General features: G+C 42.3%; 2 protein-coding genes across 2 annotated transcripts; one reads left to right on the forward strand and one right to left on the reverse strand.

Moving 5' to 3' along the window:
- Window positions 1-520: 520 nt before the first annotated feature.
- LOC122748293 (olfactory receptor 10A7-like) lies at window positions 521-1483 on the forward strand. Its single transcript, XM_043993956.1, has one exon. It carries the CDS (start codon window positions 521-523, stop codon window positions 1481-1483), a length of 963 nt encoding a protein of 320 aa, XP_043849891.1.
- Window positions 1484-12529: 11046 nt separating this feature from the next.
- On the reverse strand, window positions 12530-13798 carry LOC122748294 (olfactory receptor 5-like). Its single transcript, XM_043993957.1, has 2 exons — window positions 13754-13798; window positions 12530-13471 (listed from the first exon to the last, which is right to left on the reverse strand). The coding sequence occupies exons 1-2, from the start codon at window positions 13796-13798 to the stop codon at window positions 12530-12532; spliced, it is 987 nt and encodes a 328-aa protein (XP_043849892.1).
- Window positions 13799-18534: the final 4736 nt, after the last annotated feature.

An 18534-nucleotide genomic window follows, 5' to 3' on the forward strand; every position in this document is an offset into this window, starting at 1 on the left:
CCATGTCAGTCCATACTGCTTAACTCTTGTGCTGGGTACTTGCATAAGTTTGTTCTTGGAGGTCCGTTGAATGTGCTGGTATTACTCACTTTCCTCTGTCATCATAAGGATATCACTGATGCTTTGTCATCTCTTTTCCTAATGAAAAGAACATCAACCCAGCAGTGACAAAGGCCATAGGATACATTAGAAATATCACTGCATTTGGAGTCAGATTTCTGGTCTATTCCATGTTGATTCTCCCACTTAAAATTTAAGTAATCTGCATTAAGTAACTTTACCTCTAAGGAAAACGAGATTCAACAAAGTAGAATTAACCTGACTGGGTCATATGGCTGATAAATTTCAGAGCCAAGATTTGAATTCTCTTCCTAGACCTACAATTGTGATAACTTTTGTATAGAAAGAGCACAGTCCTGTTTCTCAGTGGATTTTCCTTATTTTTAGAACAAGGTCCTGCTGTACTCTTGAGTTTATCACTTCCTTACATACCCTGGATCTTCGGGAAGGGGTGGACACTATGGACCCCATTGTGAAATTGGCAAGAAGCAACCAATCTTCAGTTGAGGATTTTGTCCTCTTGGGTTTTTCCCATGTTCCCAGGCTGAAGTCTCTTCTCTTTGTGCTTTTCCTGGGGATGTTTCTGATCACCATGCTGGGGAATGGCCTCATTGTGCTCCTGACTGTGGTCGACACTGCCCTCCACACTCCCATGTATTTTTTCCTCCGAAACCTGGCCCTGGTGGAGATCTGCTTCTCCTTGGACATTGTGCCCAGAATGCTGGAAAGCCTAGTGGCTGGAAGGGGTATCTCCCTATTAGGCTGTGCCCTCCAGCTCTTTCTCATCCTGTCCTGTGTCACATCAGAGTGTTTCCTCTTGACAGTGATGGCCTATGACCGCTACGTGGCCATCTGCCACCCACTGCACTATGGGGTCCTCATGAGCCAGAGGCTCTGTCTCCTTCTTGCCGTGGCATGCTGGGTGACGGGCATCCCGGTTTCCCTGCTGTTCACCGTTTGGCTCTTCCACTTCCCATTCTGTGGCCCCCGAGGGGTCCGCCACTTCCTCTGTGACGTGGCCCCCCTTCTAAGGCTGGTGTGTGCAGACACGTCTATCTTTGAGGCCTATATTCTTGTGGCCACAGTGCTTGTCATGATGGTGCCTTTCTCTCTCATCTCTGTATCCTATGGCCACGTCCTGGCAGCTGTTGTGCGGATGCCCTCGGCGACCGGGCGCCATAAAGCCCTCTCTACCTGTGCTGCTCACCTTATTGTTGTGGCTCTTTTCTATGGTACAGCTTGTGTCATCCACCTCCAGCCCAAGTCCAGCTACTCTCCTGAGAGCAAGCAAGTGGTGTCCTTGTCCTATACCCTTGTCACGCCCATGCTCAACCCCATCATCTACAGCCTGAGGAACAAAGAGGTGAAAGCTGCCCTGTGGAGGGTACTGAAGAGGAAGAAAGGGGGATCGAAGACAACTTGAGCCCTAATGGTTGGCTTTTGGTAATGACAAATAGTGGAGGGGAGTGGGACCACTGGTAGTCAACATCCAGAGACCAAGGGCAATGAAATTGCTTTCCAGTGAGAAGATTGAATCAATGATGCATCATTTTTATTGATCCTGTTTATAACTTTGTCCTATAACTGCTTAAGTCATGGTTCTTTGTTTCTCAACTTTAGTGCAGAAATCCAGCTGGCCAGTAATGAGTTCAGTTTAGAAAGCCAATTCTTTTGCTAATTACTGTTCTATTCTTTCCTCAAAGAAATCTATTATCTTGGGGGGGGGGGGAGGGTGCAAGTGGATACCAGGAAGTCTGGTCTAGTATTTTTACACCACTGAGCTATCCTTCAAGGATGCCTGGTTTGCTCTCCAAAGAAGTTTGCCCCACTATATCTAACCTTGCAAGTGGACTCAAACAATGAACATTTCATTCCCAATTTCCAACCATGCCTCAACTCTGGAACTGATCATGTTATCCTAAGGCTCATGATGTCATCAACTCTGTAACCAATTGTATTAGTTCCCCATCTACCTTGTTCTCTTCATTGTTCTAATTGCATAAAAAAGGAACTGAGTCTCTATCTCCAGATCTTTTGATCAACTGAGGCATTCATTGGGCCCATCTTATTAGCAGGTTTACTCCCTGTTTAAAAAAAAAATGTTATGGGTTTTTTTTTAAGAGAAAATGATCCTTAATTTAACTTTGTTGAAGTTTACTCAGAACACCAGCATCATTCTTAAATTATAGACTCTTAGAGCTGAAAGTGGCCACAAGAGTTGTTTTATTATTATTATTGTTGTTGTTGTTATTGTTATTATTATTATTTCAGGGCAATGAGGGTTAAGTGACTTGCCCAGGGTCACACAGCTATTAAGTGTCAAGTGTCTGAGTCCAAATTTGAACTCAGGTCCTCCTGAATCCAGGGCCAGTGCTTTATCCACTGAGCCTCCTAACTGCCCCCCACAAGAATTTTTAGAGAAAGATAATGAGTTTTATTTTGGAGACATTAAATTTAAGGCGACTATGGCCTATCCAGAAGCTACTTGGTAATATGGACTAGGACTCATAAGGGTGATACCATATATTCATTGCTGATTTGTTATCCTGACTGTGACTTCACAGTATTTGAATAGTTTCTAGCTTCTTGAAATATTTCCTCTCTGACCTCAGAGCTCTGGAATTTGGTTATAATATTCCTGGGGGTTTTCATTTTGGGGATCTCTTTTAAGTCAAGGTCAGTGCATTCTTTCAGTTTTTATTTTATCCTCTCATTTGAGGATATCTGAGCAGTTTTCCTTGATAATTTCTTGAAATATGATGTCTAGGCTTTTTATTTGATAATGATTTTTAATCAGTCTACTAAGATAGCAAAAATTTTATTTAGTATTATAAATATATTTAATAAGGATGTTAAATATAATAATAAAAGTGAGGATAAGCATTAGAAATGAAAACTCCAATGGCAAGGTTTCTGTTTCAACAACAGAAAAGGGGTTAAGCCTCAAGAAAAATGACTAAATAAATTTTAAAAGATAATATATAAATGACATGTTTTAGTAGTTGTATTTTTTGAAAGAGTTACAAATTATTATGGTATATTTTTTGTTTCCTCAGGCAAATATCCAGAATTATAAGAAGAAAATGACTGAAAACAAATAAAATGTACCACTTATTACAATAAATATGAATGGCCTGTATCCTATTATTAAAAGAATTACAGAATAGGAAAAAAATCAATCAATACATTGCTTATAGGAAAGCAAAACCTTTTGCTAAAAGAAAAAAGAGAATAAATTAAATAGCTAGTATAAAATATTAAGTACAAGATGAAAAAGCAGAAAATGGTAATATTTGTATCAAAATAGGATTCAATATTTTTTAAAAAATGAAAGATACCCCATCCAAAAAAAAAGGGGGTTTGCATATTGGTTATTATTTGTTGTTGTTTATCCCTCATTTTTTTTTGGAGGGTGGGTAGGGCAATGAGGGTTAAGTGACTTGCCCAGGGTCACACAGTTGTAAGTGTCAAGCATCTGAATCCGGATTTGAACTCAGGTCCTCCTGAATCCAGGGCTGGTGCTTTAGCCACTGCACCACCTAGCCACCCCCTGTTTATCCTTCATTCTTGAAGAGGTTCATGACATCAGGGAGGCAATGTCATGACTTGTAGTGAATTGAATTTCAGTGAGGCAGGGGTGTAGAAAGTCACCTGTTTCACTCTCTCCTACAGAGTCATCTGGGTCCAGTAGCAACATATAGATCAGGATGACTGGAAATGGCCACCACGTATTGGTAAAAGCACAAGGCAACAATTAATACGTGAGCCCTCTCTCATGTGACCCAGTCCCACATCATCAAGTGGCTTCTAGATATCTCATAGCCTCCTTCAATTTAACACCTCCAAAATAAAACTCATTATCTTTCTCTAAAAGTGCATTGCCTTTCCTATCTTTTGTATCTCTGTTGAGAACATGATCATAGTTCTAGTCATCCAGAACTGTACCATTAGGAGTCATCTGTAATCTCCCCTCTATTTCCCCGCACCCAATCAATTTCTCATGTTTGTCATTTCAGTCCTCAATATCTCTAATCCCTGTTCTCCTCTCTCTACTTCCATAGCCAACAATCTGCTTAATACCCTCAGTCACTCTTCCTTGGACCACCGTGGAAGTTTTCTTATTTGTCTCCTCGACCTCAATCTGCCTCCCCCAACCAATCTGCCCTCCATGTTAATTATGTGTGCATGTGTGTGTATGTATGTATGTATGTGTGTATTGTATATGTGTGTATTATGGATGGATGTATGATTTTTAAAGCATATAGAATACAGCAGTTAGGTGACTCAGTGGATAGAGAGCCAGGGCAGGGAGACTTATCTTTCTGAGTTCAAATCAGACTTTAGGTACTTACTAGCTATGTGACCCTGAAGAAGTCATCCTGTTCACCTTAGTTTCCTCAACTATAATATGAGCTGGAGAAGGAAATGGCAAACTACTGTAGTATCTCTGCCAAGAAAATCACAAAAGGGATTTATGAAGAATCAGACATAACTAAAACTGAACAACAAAAATAGCAAGAACATAAATGAAGAAACAGAGAATACGCCCTCTTTTCAAGTATAAATATAACTGGGGGGCAGCTAGGTGGCGCAGTGGATAAAGCACTGGCCCTGAGTTCAAATCCGACCTCAGACACTTGACACTTACTAATTGTGTGACCCTGGGCAAGTCACTTAACCCTCTTTGCCCTGCCAAAAAAAAAACATTTAAATGTTACTAACAAAAATGTATAGCACATCAAAATTGTATCACAGGTCATAGAGAACTTCACATGTATACATATACATAAATGTATGAATGTTTTTATATGGAAATCTATCTAAATCAATATAGAAATTTATCTCTCTATATATAAAATTCAGAAGTTGTACCTACCACATTTTCAGACATTAAAGTGACAGCATTGGAACTAAATAATGATGAGAAACAGAACGTGGAAACTTGAAAAAAAATAAACATCCTTTGAGTTTAGAATTTCACTGAATTCACAGGATTTCAGAGTTGGAAAGGATTTCTGTTAGCCATTTGTTCCAACCTATTCCCGATAAAGAATCTCTATTCCAAGGTATCCAGCCTTTGATTGAAGTACTTTCTTGAGGGAGAACCCTTCACATTCCACCCCCACCAAAGACAGATGACTACTTTTAAATAAATGTGATGCATACAAAGGATTTGCACCAAGTAGGCATTTATCTTTCTGCATCTTGCACAAACTGCTTCTACGTTCTGTTCTTTCAGGCTAAATACAGCAAGTCTAACCTCTCTTCTTAAGAAATTAAAAAGTGGGGCAGCTAGGTGGCACAGTGGATAAAGCACCGGCCCTGGATTCAGGAGGACCTGAATTCAAATCCAGCCTCAGACACTTAACACTTACTAGCTGTGTGACCCTGGGTAAGTCACTTAACCCCAATTGCCTCACCAAAAAAAATTAAAAAGTGATGCTAGGAAAATAAAGATAAAATGGTAAAAATAGTGCTGCATCTCAAAACCCAGAGGACACTGCTGATGCTTTTCTTGGGAGTGATTTTTTTTTTCTATTGACGGTTTACAAGAATAAAGATGATTTTAAAAAAAGATGATTAATTGTGACCTTTGCACTAGGCACTGTTCTGAGGAATTGAGGGGGGAAAGATAGAAATTAAACATTCCTTTCATTCATGGACCTTATGTTGGACTTCAAAGGAAGCTAGGCAGTGCCGTGGATACAGTGCTGGGCCTACAGTAAGGAAGACCTGATTTCCAATTTGGCCTCAGATACTTGTGTGACCCTGGGCAGGTCAATTATGATCCTGTTTGCTTCACTTTCCTCATCTCTAAGGTGAGCTGGAGAAGGAAATGGCAAGGCACTCCAGTAGCTTTACCAGGAAAAAAAACAAAAAAGGTCACAAAGAATTGGACATGACTGAGACAACAAAAACAAAAATACAGAACTCCAGAACTGGGGGCACACTGTTATACTTAGCAATTATTGACCCATTATTCTCCAGTGACTGATAAACAGAGTTTGTGGTGACCTCCTCCCTTACAGAAATGAGAGTGGGAGGAATCATAGGGGTCAAATTTAAAATGCCAAGACATATTCTCAGAGAAGCTAAGAAGAGGATCATTTGGGTGTAGGCCTCATATGTCTTTTGTAATTACAAAAGGAGACCTGTGATCATTTTCTTCCATTATTGCTTTCTTAACAAAAGCCCCCTTTTTTAACTCTATGTAGAGGTGGCACTCTATGGATAGAGTGCTGGGCCTGGAGTCAGAAAGGCCTGAGTTCAAATCCAGCCTCAGACACTAGCTGGGTAACCCTTGACAAGTCATTTAACCTCTGTTTGCCTCAGTTTCCTCAACTGTAAAAGGAGTGTAATCACAATATCTTCCTCTCAAGGTTTTTGTGAGAAGCAAATGAGATCATGTTTGTAGAGTGATCAGAAGAGAGCCTAGCACACGGTAACTGCTACATAAACGTTTATTCCTTTCCCTTAGTCCCCCTATATTGTTTGCATTGAGTAAGAGAGATGAAAAAGTTTGTTCCTTTTGAAACTCAGGGAAAGGGGAACTTCAGGGGCCCAGAAGAATCATGGAGAGGCCCAATGATTGTACCCCTCTCCTGAATATATGGGATTCTCAGCACCCTGAAGAAATGAAAGAATGAGCCTTAGAGAATAAGTCAGATTTAAGTAGGAGAATATTGATTTCTTGCACCAGGGATTTTCCTTTACTTCAGTGGGAAGTAACTCAGGAAGACCTGAGTTGAAATCCAGTCTCAGACACATACTATCTGTGGGACCCTGGGCAAGTCACTTAACTTCTGTCTGCCTCGTTGTGAGGATCAAATGAGTTAATATTTGTAAAGCAGATTGTAAAGTAACAAAGCATTTACTTTGTTAGGTAGAATAAAAATAACAGTACTTGACACATAGTAAATACTATATAAATGCTTCTTTTTCTTCTCTTCATCCTCCTCCTTCTCTTCCTCCTCCTCCTCCTCCTCCTCCTCCTTCTCCTCCATCTCCCCTGTTCCCTCCTTTAGCCTTCCCCTTCTCCTTCTCCTCCTATTCCCCTCCTCTCCCCTCCCCTTTCTCCCCCTCCCCCCTCCCTTTGCTTCTCTTCCTTCTCCCCTTCCTCTTCTTCCCCCTCCCCTTCTTCCTCCTTCTCCTCAGTCCCCAGAGGGGACATAATAATTTTTGGACTCATCCTGGGCATTCTGCCAGTTATTTCCCTTACACTGTGATTTAACTAATTTTGCTGCCAAAAAGCCACAGGCCAACATTTGACTGTTTTACTACCCAGGAACTCATTTCACAGTTGCATCAAGAATGCCCTACCTTGTGTATCCAAGCCATCTTTCCTGTGTGGTGTACCCCAAAACAAACAAAGCCCCAAAACTGTTGGTTTTGGAGTTAGGAGACCAAGATTGGATGCCACCTCTGACCCTGAATGTGTCACCTCTCTGAACCTCAGTTTCCTTGCCTCTAATGGGACAACAATTATACTATCTAACTCACTCATTGGTCTTGTGTTATGGTGACCTAAGAGTTCTATAGAGATATGAACTATTTTTATAATTTCCCTTCTCAAACAAAGGCTACAAAAAAAAATTTAGACTTGATTTCTTGGAAAGAATGAGACAGACCTATACAAACACGTATATAATTTGTATTATTTTGGTGATGGAAGAAACCTCCAGCCTCATTTAATCCATTTCTGAACAAAAATCTACTCTATGACAACTTTCACAACTGGTCATCCAGCCTGTCCTTGGAAATCTCCAGGGAAGGGAGCCCCACTGCTCCCTGGGAGCCTGCTCCTCATGGAGTGGCCCTAAGGGATAGAAAGCACATTTGCTTTGCTTTTCATCCACTCGAAATCAATCTCCCTGATCTCTGTCCATTGCAACCTCTGTCTTGGAGGTTCAAGAAGAACTAGTCTTGGGGGCAGCTAGGTGGCTCAGTGGATAAAGCACCGGCCCTGGATTCAGGAGGACCTGAGTTCAAATCCAGCCTCAGACACTTGACACTTACTAGCTGTGTGACCCTGGGCAAGTCACTTAACCCCCATTGCCCCGCAAACCACACCCCCCCCCCCCCGCCCTGCAAAAAAAGAACTAGTCTTGTCTTTTCTACCAGAGGGTCTTACAAATGCTATCGGAAGGCACTCTCATTCTTGTCACCAAATTCTTTTACTCTTACTGCCTAATTATCCTCTGTTCTCTTAGCCAGTGCTCATGATTCCATCTTCAGTTCCTTAACCTCTACAGTTTAGCAGTGGGGAAATCTTAAAAATAATTCTGATTTTTCCACTTTTTGTTTTTTATTTATTCATTTATTTTCATTATGAACTGAAGGACAAAAAGAGAAAAGAAAAACTGTTGCCATGTACACAGCGGAACATAGGAGACAATTCAATATAAAGCAATAAATTTCCATTTCTAGAAAACCTATATAATAAGTACTACACATTGTCGTTTAAAGTTGCCCAGCTACTCTTTGCTTCTTTGTCGGGTTTCTTTTGTTGTTTGCTGTGTAATTTTAACTTTATTATTTTTCCCAATCCCTTCCCCCCATCCTAAAGAAGGCCATATAATTAAGTGTGGATAGATATGTATACACACACGCACACACACACATGTATATATATACATACATGGATTTCTATATGCATATACACATACACATATATGTAAGACCATACTATGTTTATTTCCACTCATATCTATTTCTCTGAAGTTAGCATCTTCCTTCACTTTTACTTCATTTTCCTCATTTTTTGGGTTTTTGTTTTTTATTTTTGGCAGGGCAATGAGGATTAAGTGATTTGCCCAGGGTCACCCAGCTAGTAAGTGTCAAGTGTCTGAGGCCAGATTTGAACTCAGGTCCTCCTGAATCCAGGGGTGGTACTCTATCCACTGTGACACCTAGCTGCCCCCTCATTTTCCTTTTCACGGAAAGTCGAAATCTTTCCATGCCTTTACAAGACTTTACATTTTGTTTTTGTTTTTTGTTTTTTTAGTGAGGCAATTGGGGTTAAGTGACTTGCTCAGGGTCACACAGCTAGTAAGTGTTAAGTGTCTGAAGCCGGATTTGAATTCAGGTCCTCCTGAATCCAGGGCCAGTGCTCTATCCACTGTGCCACCTAGATGCCCCCTAGACTTTACATTTTGAAAAGGGCTTTTCTCTGTGTAATCTCCCACTGATAGGTAGGTATATGTACTTACATACATACATACATATATACAAATATACATATATAGACACATAGACACATATATTTTTGTTCATTTGTGTCTGACGCTTTGTGCCCCTATTTGGGGTTTTCTTGTCAAAGATACTGGAGTGATTTGCCATTTCCTTCTCCAGCTCATTTTACAGATGAGGAAACTGAGGCAAACAGGGTAAAGTGACTTGCCCAGGGTCACACAGCTAGTTAGTGTCTGAGACCTGATTTGCACTCAGGAAGATAAGTGTTTCTGACTCCAAGCCTGGTGCTCTATGTACCATGGCACCACCTGATTGTGTGTGCGTGCATGTACGTATGTATGTATGTACGTACGTATGAACACACATATACAAAAACACATATGTGTGAATACACACAAGCACATATGTGCTTGAAATTTCACTTCTGCCTGTGAATAATAATGCCTGTTTAGTCCTCTGTCTCCTACACTTTCAGGTTGCTGATCTCTTGACACCAAGAAAAGTCATGTGGTCTTGATTTTATCTTTTCTCACTTTGTTTTTCACACATCTCTAATTTACCTAATAGAAAATGTTGTTTAGTATGGTTTTCTCTGTTGGGAACTTGACACCTTTCCAGTCTTCTTACATATGATTTCCCTCCTTGAACTCTACAGTCTAGCCACACTGACCTATTTGCTGGTTCTCACACCTCTCCCATCCCTTTGTCTTTGTATATTCAGTGCCCCATTGCTTGAATGCTTTTTTTTTTCTTTTTTCTTTTTTTTGCAGGGCAATGAGGGTTAAGTGACTTGCCCAGGGTCACATGGCGAGTAAGTATCAAGTGTCTGAGGCTGGATTTGAACTCAGGTCCTCCTGAATCCAGGGCCGGTGCTTTATCCACTGCGCCCCCTAGCTGCCCTGCCTTGAACACTTTCCTTCTTCATTTGTGCCTCAGCTCAAATTACCGCCTTCTCCACGATTCCTTTGCTGACCCCCTTCTCACGCACACCTCTGCCAGTTATTAGTGAACTTCTTTTCAAAGCTACTTTGCTTTCATTTTGTATTTATTCTGTTGACACTTATATGTGAAATCTTGCTTTCCCCACTAGAATGTAAGCTCTGGGAGAGTAGTAAGAGTTTATTCTTACTTTTGCATTCTCAGCTAGTATAATACCTTGCACATAATAAGTCCTTAATAAATGTATGATGACTGATGATCAAATGAGATAATTTGTGCTAAGCACTTTGCAAGCCTTTAAGTGCTATGTAAATATTATTATTAATTATTGTTATTGGGGGGGGGGCCGCTAGGTGTTGCAACAAATAAGAGTATCAGGTCTGAAGTCAGGAAGGCGCCTTTTCCTGAGTTCAAAACTGATCTCAGACATTTACTAGCTGTGTGACCCTGGGCGAGTCACCTAATCCTGTTTGCCTCAGTTTCCCCATCTGTAAAATGACCTGGAGAAGGGAAGGGAAAACTCCTCCAGTATCTTGGCCAAGAAAACCCCAAGTTGGGCCATGAAGAGTAGGACACATCTGTAAATTATTCAGCAACAATGACAACAACATTTTTTTTTTGTTATTGTTGTTATCTCTCGACTAGATGATAAACTCCTTGAAGGCGGAGACCATGTTTTTCCTTCTTCTTTTTGGTTGGATCGCTGTCTTGTTAAGTGTTGGACTAAGTCACATCCGAAGTCTCTTCCAACTCTGAGTGATTCTAGAAACTTCGAATTTTTGCCCAGGATCTAGGACAATGTTCATTACACAGATGGTGCTTAATAAATGTTTGTGTTTGTTCATGTCCCGTGCCCCCCCCCCCCCCCAGGAAGCACCAATGGTTTGATCAGTGTTTCAGTCTCCAGCACAGTGTCAGCATTGCATCGATCCACATATCCAGGGGATATATGGAGGACTCAGCCTATGTTACATAACCTCTGCACACAATTCCACCAAGTACGTGTGTAATTTAAAATTCTAAATGTGGGTTCTAATCTGTCCCCCACAGTTTTGGGAGAAAACTGACTAAAATTACTGATAAACGAGTTTAGGTTTTTTAAGGGTTTATTGAAAAATAGTAAAAGAAAGAGAAAGATTGAGAACAAATTGCCTATAACCTGGCAATCCTAGCCTTCCTAATCTCCCACTTCTGAAGCTCTCTGCCACCGCACTGACGTCTTGCAGCCAAAGAGGGGGTCCGCTTCCTCCTTCCTGTTCCCCTCCCAGAAATGGGAGGTTCTTCAAGCCGATTGGCGAGTGTCATTCAAATTCATTGGTTCACTGGACCCGAAGGTGGTCAAAGTTCAAAGATGTTAGCTTCTGAGAACAATTCCTTTCTTAAGTGCCCTTAAGTACCAGCCAGATGTGCTTACAATCTAGTAAACCGGTAATCCAGTCAGCAGTCAGTTACCTTATCCAATTCAATCAGTTTAAACCAGTCTCCAGGTGGGCCTCTGAGTATCTGCTAAATTTCATCTATCACATTCCATTATCTTGACACATATGTAAAAGTATATTGCATTCATGACAAATAGGTGATGGAAGAGAAATGGACTGAGGCAATGGGCAATGAAAGGAATTAAGAGGGGCAGCTAGGTGGCGCAGTGGATAAAGCACTGGCCCTGGATCCAGGAGGACCTGAGTTCAAATCCAGCCTCAGAGACTTGACACTTACTAGCTGTGTGACCCTGGGCAAGTCACTTAACCCTCATTGCCCCGAAAAAAAAAAAAAGGAAAGGAATTAAGAAATGAGGGGCTTAGAGGAGGGGCCAATGACAGGAGATTTTTCTGAAGATAGATAAGGATGTGGTTGGTGACTTGTGCATAGGACGGGGAGCCTCAGACCTCATTAAAATGTAAATTGAGGGCAAAGAAGGTGGGCTGCTTGGACAGTTAAAGAGAACTGAGCAGCCTGACTATTCCAATCATTTCCAGATAAGATAAAAAAGTAGCAAAGAAAATCTTCATTCAGCATGTTTGGTTGGTGTCCGAGGATTTATGGAAAGGCTTGGACATGAATTACATCAAATGAAGAGCTATCGATAGATTGTTAGTTCCGTGGGTATAGGAAATACTTTTATCAATTAGATCACAGATCTTTATAGATATCAAAGAAGTGATAGGACTTAGTAACTGTTTGTGAGTAGAAAATGGAAGGAATGGGGGCCCTAAAGATAATGTTGAGGTTAAGAGTCCAGATATCTGGGAGCACACTGGTGGCATTGATAGGGACAGGGAAGACAGGAAGGAGGTGGCTATTGGAGAATGTTGCAGCTATATAATTTCCATCTGAATCTCTAGCTATCAGAGCTCTGGCTAATCCCAAACTTGTGAAGAGTCTTATGCAAAGCACTTTGGACTTCCTTGTTCCTCAGGCAGTAGATAATGGGGTTACACATGGGTGTGAGCACTGTGTAGATGACAGACAGCACTTTGTTGAGGTCCATGGCTTCGATTCTGCTGGGCCTGGCATAGATGAAGATGGTGGCTGAATAGAAGATGCCAACCACAATGAGATGGGAGGCACAAGTTGAGAAGGCCTTGCGTCGGGCAGCAGCTGAGGGCATGCGCACCACAGCTGCCCCAATGGCCGTGTATGAAGCCAAGGCAACCAGTAGTGAACCCCAAAGGATGACGATGGCTGAGATGAAGTCGACCAGCTCAGTTAGTGCTACATGGGTGCAAGAGAGGTTCAGCAAAGGAGAGACATCACAAAAGAAGTGGTTGAGGACATTGGGACCACAGTAGGAGAGCCCAGCAATGCAGGCTGTCTTGATCACAGAGACACTAAGGCTGCCCATCCATGAGGCCACGGCCAGCATGAGGCAGACCTGGGGCCTCATGAGTACTGGATAGTGGAGAGGATGACAGATGGCCACATAGCGGTCATAGGCCATGGAGGCCAGGAGTGTGCACTCAGCACAGATGAGTGTGATGAAGAAGAAGAGCTGAGTCATGCAGGATGTGAATGGGACCCGGCAAGACCCTGACCACAGCCCCAGCAGCAGGGTGGGCATAGTGACTGAGACATAACACATCTCCAGGCAGCTCAGGTTCCCCAGGAAGAAGTACATGGGCTTGTGGAGCTCTGTATGGCTCCAGATGAGCAAGATAATGATGGTGTTCTCCAAGAGAGTCAGCAGGTAGAGGGTGAGGAAGACAGCAAAGAGGACACCACGTATGTCTGGCCTCGTTGAGAAGCCCAGCAGGATGAACTCCTGCACCCGGGTCATGTTGGCCTCCTCCCAATGTCTTCCAGGCTAGGGACAAAGAGCACAAAGTTTCCCGTGATGGCTGGTGGCCCACTGTAGGAGAAGACTAAACAGGGTGCCCACGTTTTATGAAAAGGGCCAGGCATAGCTCTCATTTCTACAACATATGGAGGTTTTTGTTTGTTTTGTTTTGGGGTTTTTTGGGGGTTTTTTGGTGAGGCAATTGGAGTTAAGTGACTTGCCCAGGATCACACAGCTAGTAAGTGTCAAGTGTCTGAGGCTAGATTTGAACTCAGGTCCTCCTGAAGCCAGGGCCAGTGCTTTATCCACTGTGAAATCAAGCTGCCCCAACATATGGAGTTTTCCAATGGGCTTTCCTGATAACGACCTTGTGAGCTCAGTAAAGTAAAATCCCTCCCATTTTACAGGTAAAGAAACTAAGAAAAAGAGGAGTTATGGGACTGGGTAGATATCAGTTGTGTTAAACTGTTTTTACCAAAGAGTAGTTGGAATTCCCTCTCCAGAGGTTTTCAGTGATGATTCATTAAGGATGCCATGGAGAACATATTTCTTCAGGTAGGATTTGGACTTTATAATCTCTGAACCCTCATCCCACTCAGATGCTCTACAATGCTGTGATTCCTATGAGACAATGATTCTTAGGCAAAATCATGGAATCAGAAGGTGGGACATGAAAGGGACTTCAGAGGACATACAGGCTGAATTCTGCCAAACTACCCTCTAACAAACAAATGGTAATCTGGCCACCAACTGAAGACTTAAAATGAGTGTTAACTATCTCACTTGTTCATTCATGTTCTTGGTCAAGATATTGGAGAGGTTTGCCATTTCCTTCTCCAGCTCATTTTACAAATGAGGAAACTGAGGCAAACCCAGTTAAGTGACTTGTCCAGGGCCACATAACTAGTAAGTATCTGAGGCCAGATTTGAACTCAGAAAGATGAGTCTTCCTGACTTCAGGCCTGGCACTCTATCCATTAGAGCACTACCTAGCTGTCCCAAAGAAGGCAATGCCCACTTTTAAGCTGATAAAATTGTAGGTACTTTCCCCTTTATAAATTTTACCCTCTCTCTGCCTTATGTAACCATATGAAACAATCTAATCCCTTTTGTAATATTTGAGGACTCCGACAATGTTCCTCCCTTCTCAATTCTAAAGGTCGCCAGTTCTTAGAACCAATCCTCATAAAGTCTGATTGCCAGTTCCCCATATTCCTATTCAGTATGCCCTACTATGGACTCTTGGCAATTTGTAACCATTCATTCTAATATTCAGGTTTACCCTCTGTGTAAGTGAGCCATTAAAGCTGGTTGTTAGAAAAACCAATGACCTTGTAAAAGCAACATTCCATAGAGTCACTCCGGACCATGATATTCCTGAGCTACATGAAACCTGGGTTCAGTTCTGAGCCCCATAGATGCTGTGACCCATCTCAAGTGACATAAGTCCTCTGGGCTCTAGGGACCTCACTTATCTGAGTCATAGGGAAGGTGCTGATCTGTTCTGGGTTCCCTATGATAATGAAATCCCAGGCCCAGCACCATCCCTAATGGTCTGTTAGCTACCGAGGCAATTGACAAGCATGTTCTGAGGCTGTTAGGAGGGCCACAGTGCACAGAACACTGGGACTGGAGTCAGAAAGATCTGAGTTCAAATTCATCCTCAGATACATTCTGTGTGATCCTGGGTAAGTCATTTAGCCTCTGTCTACCTCAGTTTCCTTACCTGTAAAATGGGGATCGTAATATCATGTCCCTCAGAAAGTTGTTGTGAGGATCAAATTGTAAAGTGCTTAGCACAGTGATTCTTTATAAATGCTTATTCCCTCCTCTTCTCCTCTCTGGAGAACCTTGACCAATATAGTGAGGTGAAAAATAAAATACATAAAATTCAAAAGGTTCTATTTATTTTTTTCTAGGCCAGAGTGGAAGGAGCAGCTAGGTGGTGCAATGGATAAAGCACTGGCCTTGGATTCAGGAGGACCTGAGTTCAAATCCAGCCTCAGACACTTGACACTTAACTAACTGTGTGACCCTGGGCAAGCCATTTAACCCTCATTGCCCTGAAAAAAAAAAAAGTGGTTCCTCTAGGCCAGAGTGGAACTGTAAAGTCTTATGTGACACAAGGAAAGGAGCATTAGGCTCAAAGTCCTGAGTTCAAATCTAGACTTAGACATTTAATATGTGTCTCTAGGTAAGTCACTTCACCTCAGTTTGCCTAAGTTTCCTCAACTGTAAAATTAGGATAAAAATATCATCTACCTCTGAAGATTGTTATGAGGATCCAGCAAGATAATAACTGTAAAATGTTGAACACAGTTTCTGGCACATAGAAATTGCTATACAAATATTAGCTATTAATCCCCTCCCCCCCACCCCATGATGTAAGTGAGGAAACCTCCACACCAAACTTTCTACTCAAGGCTCTGGTGTTCTTGACACACACGTGAAGGGGGTAGTTTACCCAGTTTTCCTGTTGAGCATAAGTTTTTAAATTATGTGTCTAATTAAGCAATTAAAAATGTGACAAATACACCAAAATCAAAGTTGTAGTTCTTTAATTAAAATTTGTTTCTCTCTGACTTTATAGTACTCATTACATTAAAGGTAAACAAGTTTTTTAAAAAAGTTAGCTGGGGCAGCTAGGTGATGCAGTGGATGGAGCACCGGCCCTGGTCAGGAGGACCTGAGTTCAAATTCAGCCTCAGATACTTAACACTTACTAGCTTTGTCACCCTAGGCAAGTCACTTAACCCCAATTGCCTCACCAAAAAAACCAAGTTGGCTATTAGTAGTAATAATTTCAAAAAAATGCTTTGATTATAATTTTTTTTTTGCATGGCAATAAGTGTTAAGTGACTTGCCCAAGTCACACAGCTAGTAAGTGTTATGAATCCGAGGTCACATTTGAACTCAAGTCCTCCTGAATCCAGGGCTGGTGCTTTATCCACAGTGCCACCTAGCTGCCCCTATAGATTATAATTCTTAACCAGTGGTCTATGGACTTTAAAAAATTTCAAAGTTCACCTTCACCTTCTGTCATCTGAGCCACGGTCATCTTCCAATTCTGTGGTTTCAGAAGGAGACAATGGCTGTGTCTGTGGCATCGATGGCATATGGCTAGATCAGGAAGGATTATTAAAACATATAACATTGATGGAAAGAACCTTATAATGGAGAATGCCAGATTTGGGAAGGAGCTTGGGGCATTGAATAATATAGTTAGAAGGACCATTATAGCACAGAAGACAAAATGTCAGAGCATTAAGAGGCTTTCAAACTTAGAACAAGGGGGCAGCTAGGTGGTGCAGTGGATAAAGCACCAGCCCTGGATTCAAGAGGACCCAAGTTCAAATCTAGTCTCAGACATGTGACGCTTACTAGCTGTGTGTCCCTGGCCAAGTCACTTAACCCCCATTGCCCCACAAAAGAAAGAAAAAACTTATAACATCAGAGCTTTGAGGAACCTTAGAATTCATGAATTTCAAGACTATTTTTCTCAGTTGAGGAAACTGAGTCTCTGAGAATGTATGTGCTTTTTCTCAAGTTCACCCTGTGCCCTTTATCCCCATTTCTTTGCCATCCTGCTAAACAAAGTCAAAGGGGGAGAGAATCTCAAGTTTGTTAGTAACTGCCAAAGCCCACTTTTCCACTGGTTTGGGGTTTGACTATCAGCTACCCTCCGATTCTCTGGGTGTCTTTGCTCCCTTCACTAGCACCAATGACTGCTAGTCCCCAGGTCCAGGTTCTTGACTTCCTTCCAGCACTTAGCACATTGTTCTAGGTCTTAGCATAGTGCCTGGCACATTGCATACACAATGTTTACTGGCTGATTGAATGATTCCCTCGTTGCCTAGTCCTGATATATCCAGATAAGGATACTCGGTAACTCACCAGACTTTGCTAGTGTGAATACTCCATTCACAGGGGAGCCTATCCTGTTTCCACCATCTTCTCTGACTGCCCTTCATATCCTAAGTGTGCCCCCTCAATAAAGCTGGCTCGTTGAGTCTTGTGCTCCATGGTGCTTGTATTGGACCTCAGCATCTGAAACGCTTTCAGATTCTTGGAACCCTGGAGGATAGGCAGATGACGCAGACAGAGGTACAGAGAGCCAGAAACATCTGCCGGCACTGACCCTTCCTGCTAGTAGCTTTCCCACATAGCTGCATTAAAGCTGGGTGTCATTTAATGCAGAGTCTTAGTCCAAGAAGCAGAAAGCTAGGAGACCTTGGGTAAGTCCCTCCCTCTCTTTAAGTTGGTTTCCTCATCTATGAAAAGGGGCCAAAGAATGTTTGCTCCATTTCATTCAAAAGTTCATCACTGGGGCAGCTAGGTGGCACAGTGGAGAGAGCACCAGCCCTGGATTCAGGAGGACCTGAGTTCAAATCTGACCTCAGACACGTGACACTTACTAACTCTGTGACCCTGGGCAAGTCACTTAACCCCAATTGCTTCACCAAAAAAAAAAAAAAAGTTTATCACTGGCAAAGAGCTTTGCAATCTGTGCAGGTGAGGTGTTATTGGTAATACTCAGTGATTTGATTTCTAGGACCTATTAAAGGGATGGAGAGTCAGGGGTGGGGCAGAGCGAATAGTGAGACCAGGGTTTGTGTTCTGACTCGATTCTTAGTGGCTGTGTGACCTTGGGTAAGTCACAGCCTTTTTGTGCTCTAGGCCACTCTCTTGGGTGATGAATTGCAGAGAAAGACCTGATTTGATCTGTGAAGGGAGTTTTCTCATCTAGGAAGCTTCTTATACCAATGAAATCACAACTCTATCCCGGCCACTTCACCCCTCGACTTTACAAATCTTTTCCCACCGTCCATCAGGAGTGGCCTTCACCCCTTCCTCCCCTAAGCCCCTCTATTACAAGGTGGCTCAGGAGCCTCCTCCTTCCCATCTCTTTCCTGAGACTCACCTCCTCCATGGAGACTTCCTCCATGAACCCTGCTAGGCCTTGGCACCCCAGCACTTCTGTGAGGCCTTGTGGACTTTGCTGTCCTTCAGATGATCCCGTTTTCTCACTAGAAGAACACAAAGGTACATTAGCAATCTTCACACTGGGG

Source organism: Dromiciops gliroides, chromosome 3 (genome assembly GCF_019393635.1).
Source record: "Dromiciops gliroides isolate mDroGli1 chromosome 3, mDroGli1.pri, whole genome shotgun sequence".
Taxonomy (NCBI): domain Eukaryota; kingdom Metazoa; phylum Chordata; class Mammalia; order Microbiotheria; family Microbiotheriidae; genus Dromiciops; species Dromiciops gliroides.

Excerpts from the sequence above, each read along its gene's own strand:
- LOC122748294 (XM_043993957.1), bottom strand. The coding sequence starts at position 13,798 with ATGTTGGGGCAGCTTGATTTCACAGTGGATAAAGCACTGGCCCTG. Across the intron at positions 13,472-13,753 it reads TGGATAAAGCACTGGCCCTG|GCCAACATGACCCGGGTGCA; the intron begins GCTTCAGGAGGA and ends CATTGGGAGGAG.
- LOC122748293 (XM_043993956.1), top strand. The coding sequence starts at position 521 with ATGGACCCCATTGTGAAATTGGCAAGAAGCAACCAATCTTCAGTTGAG.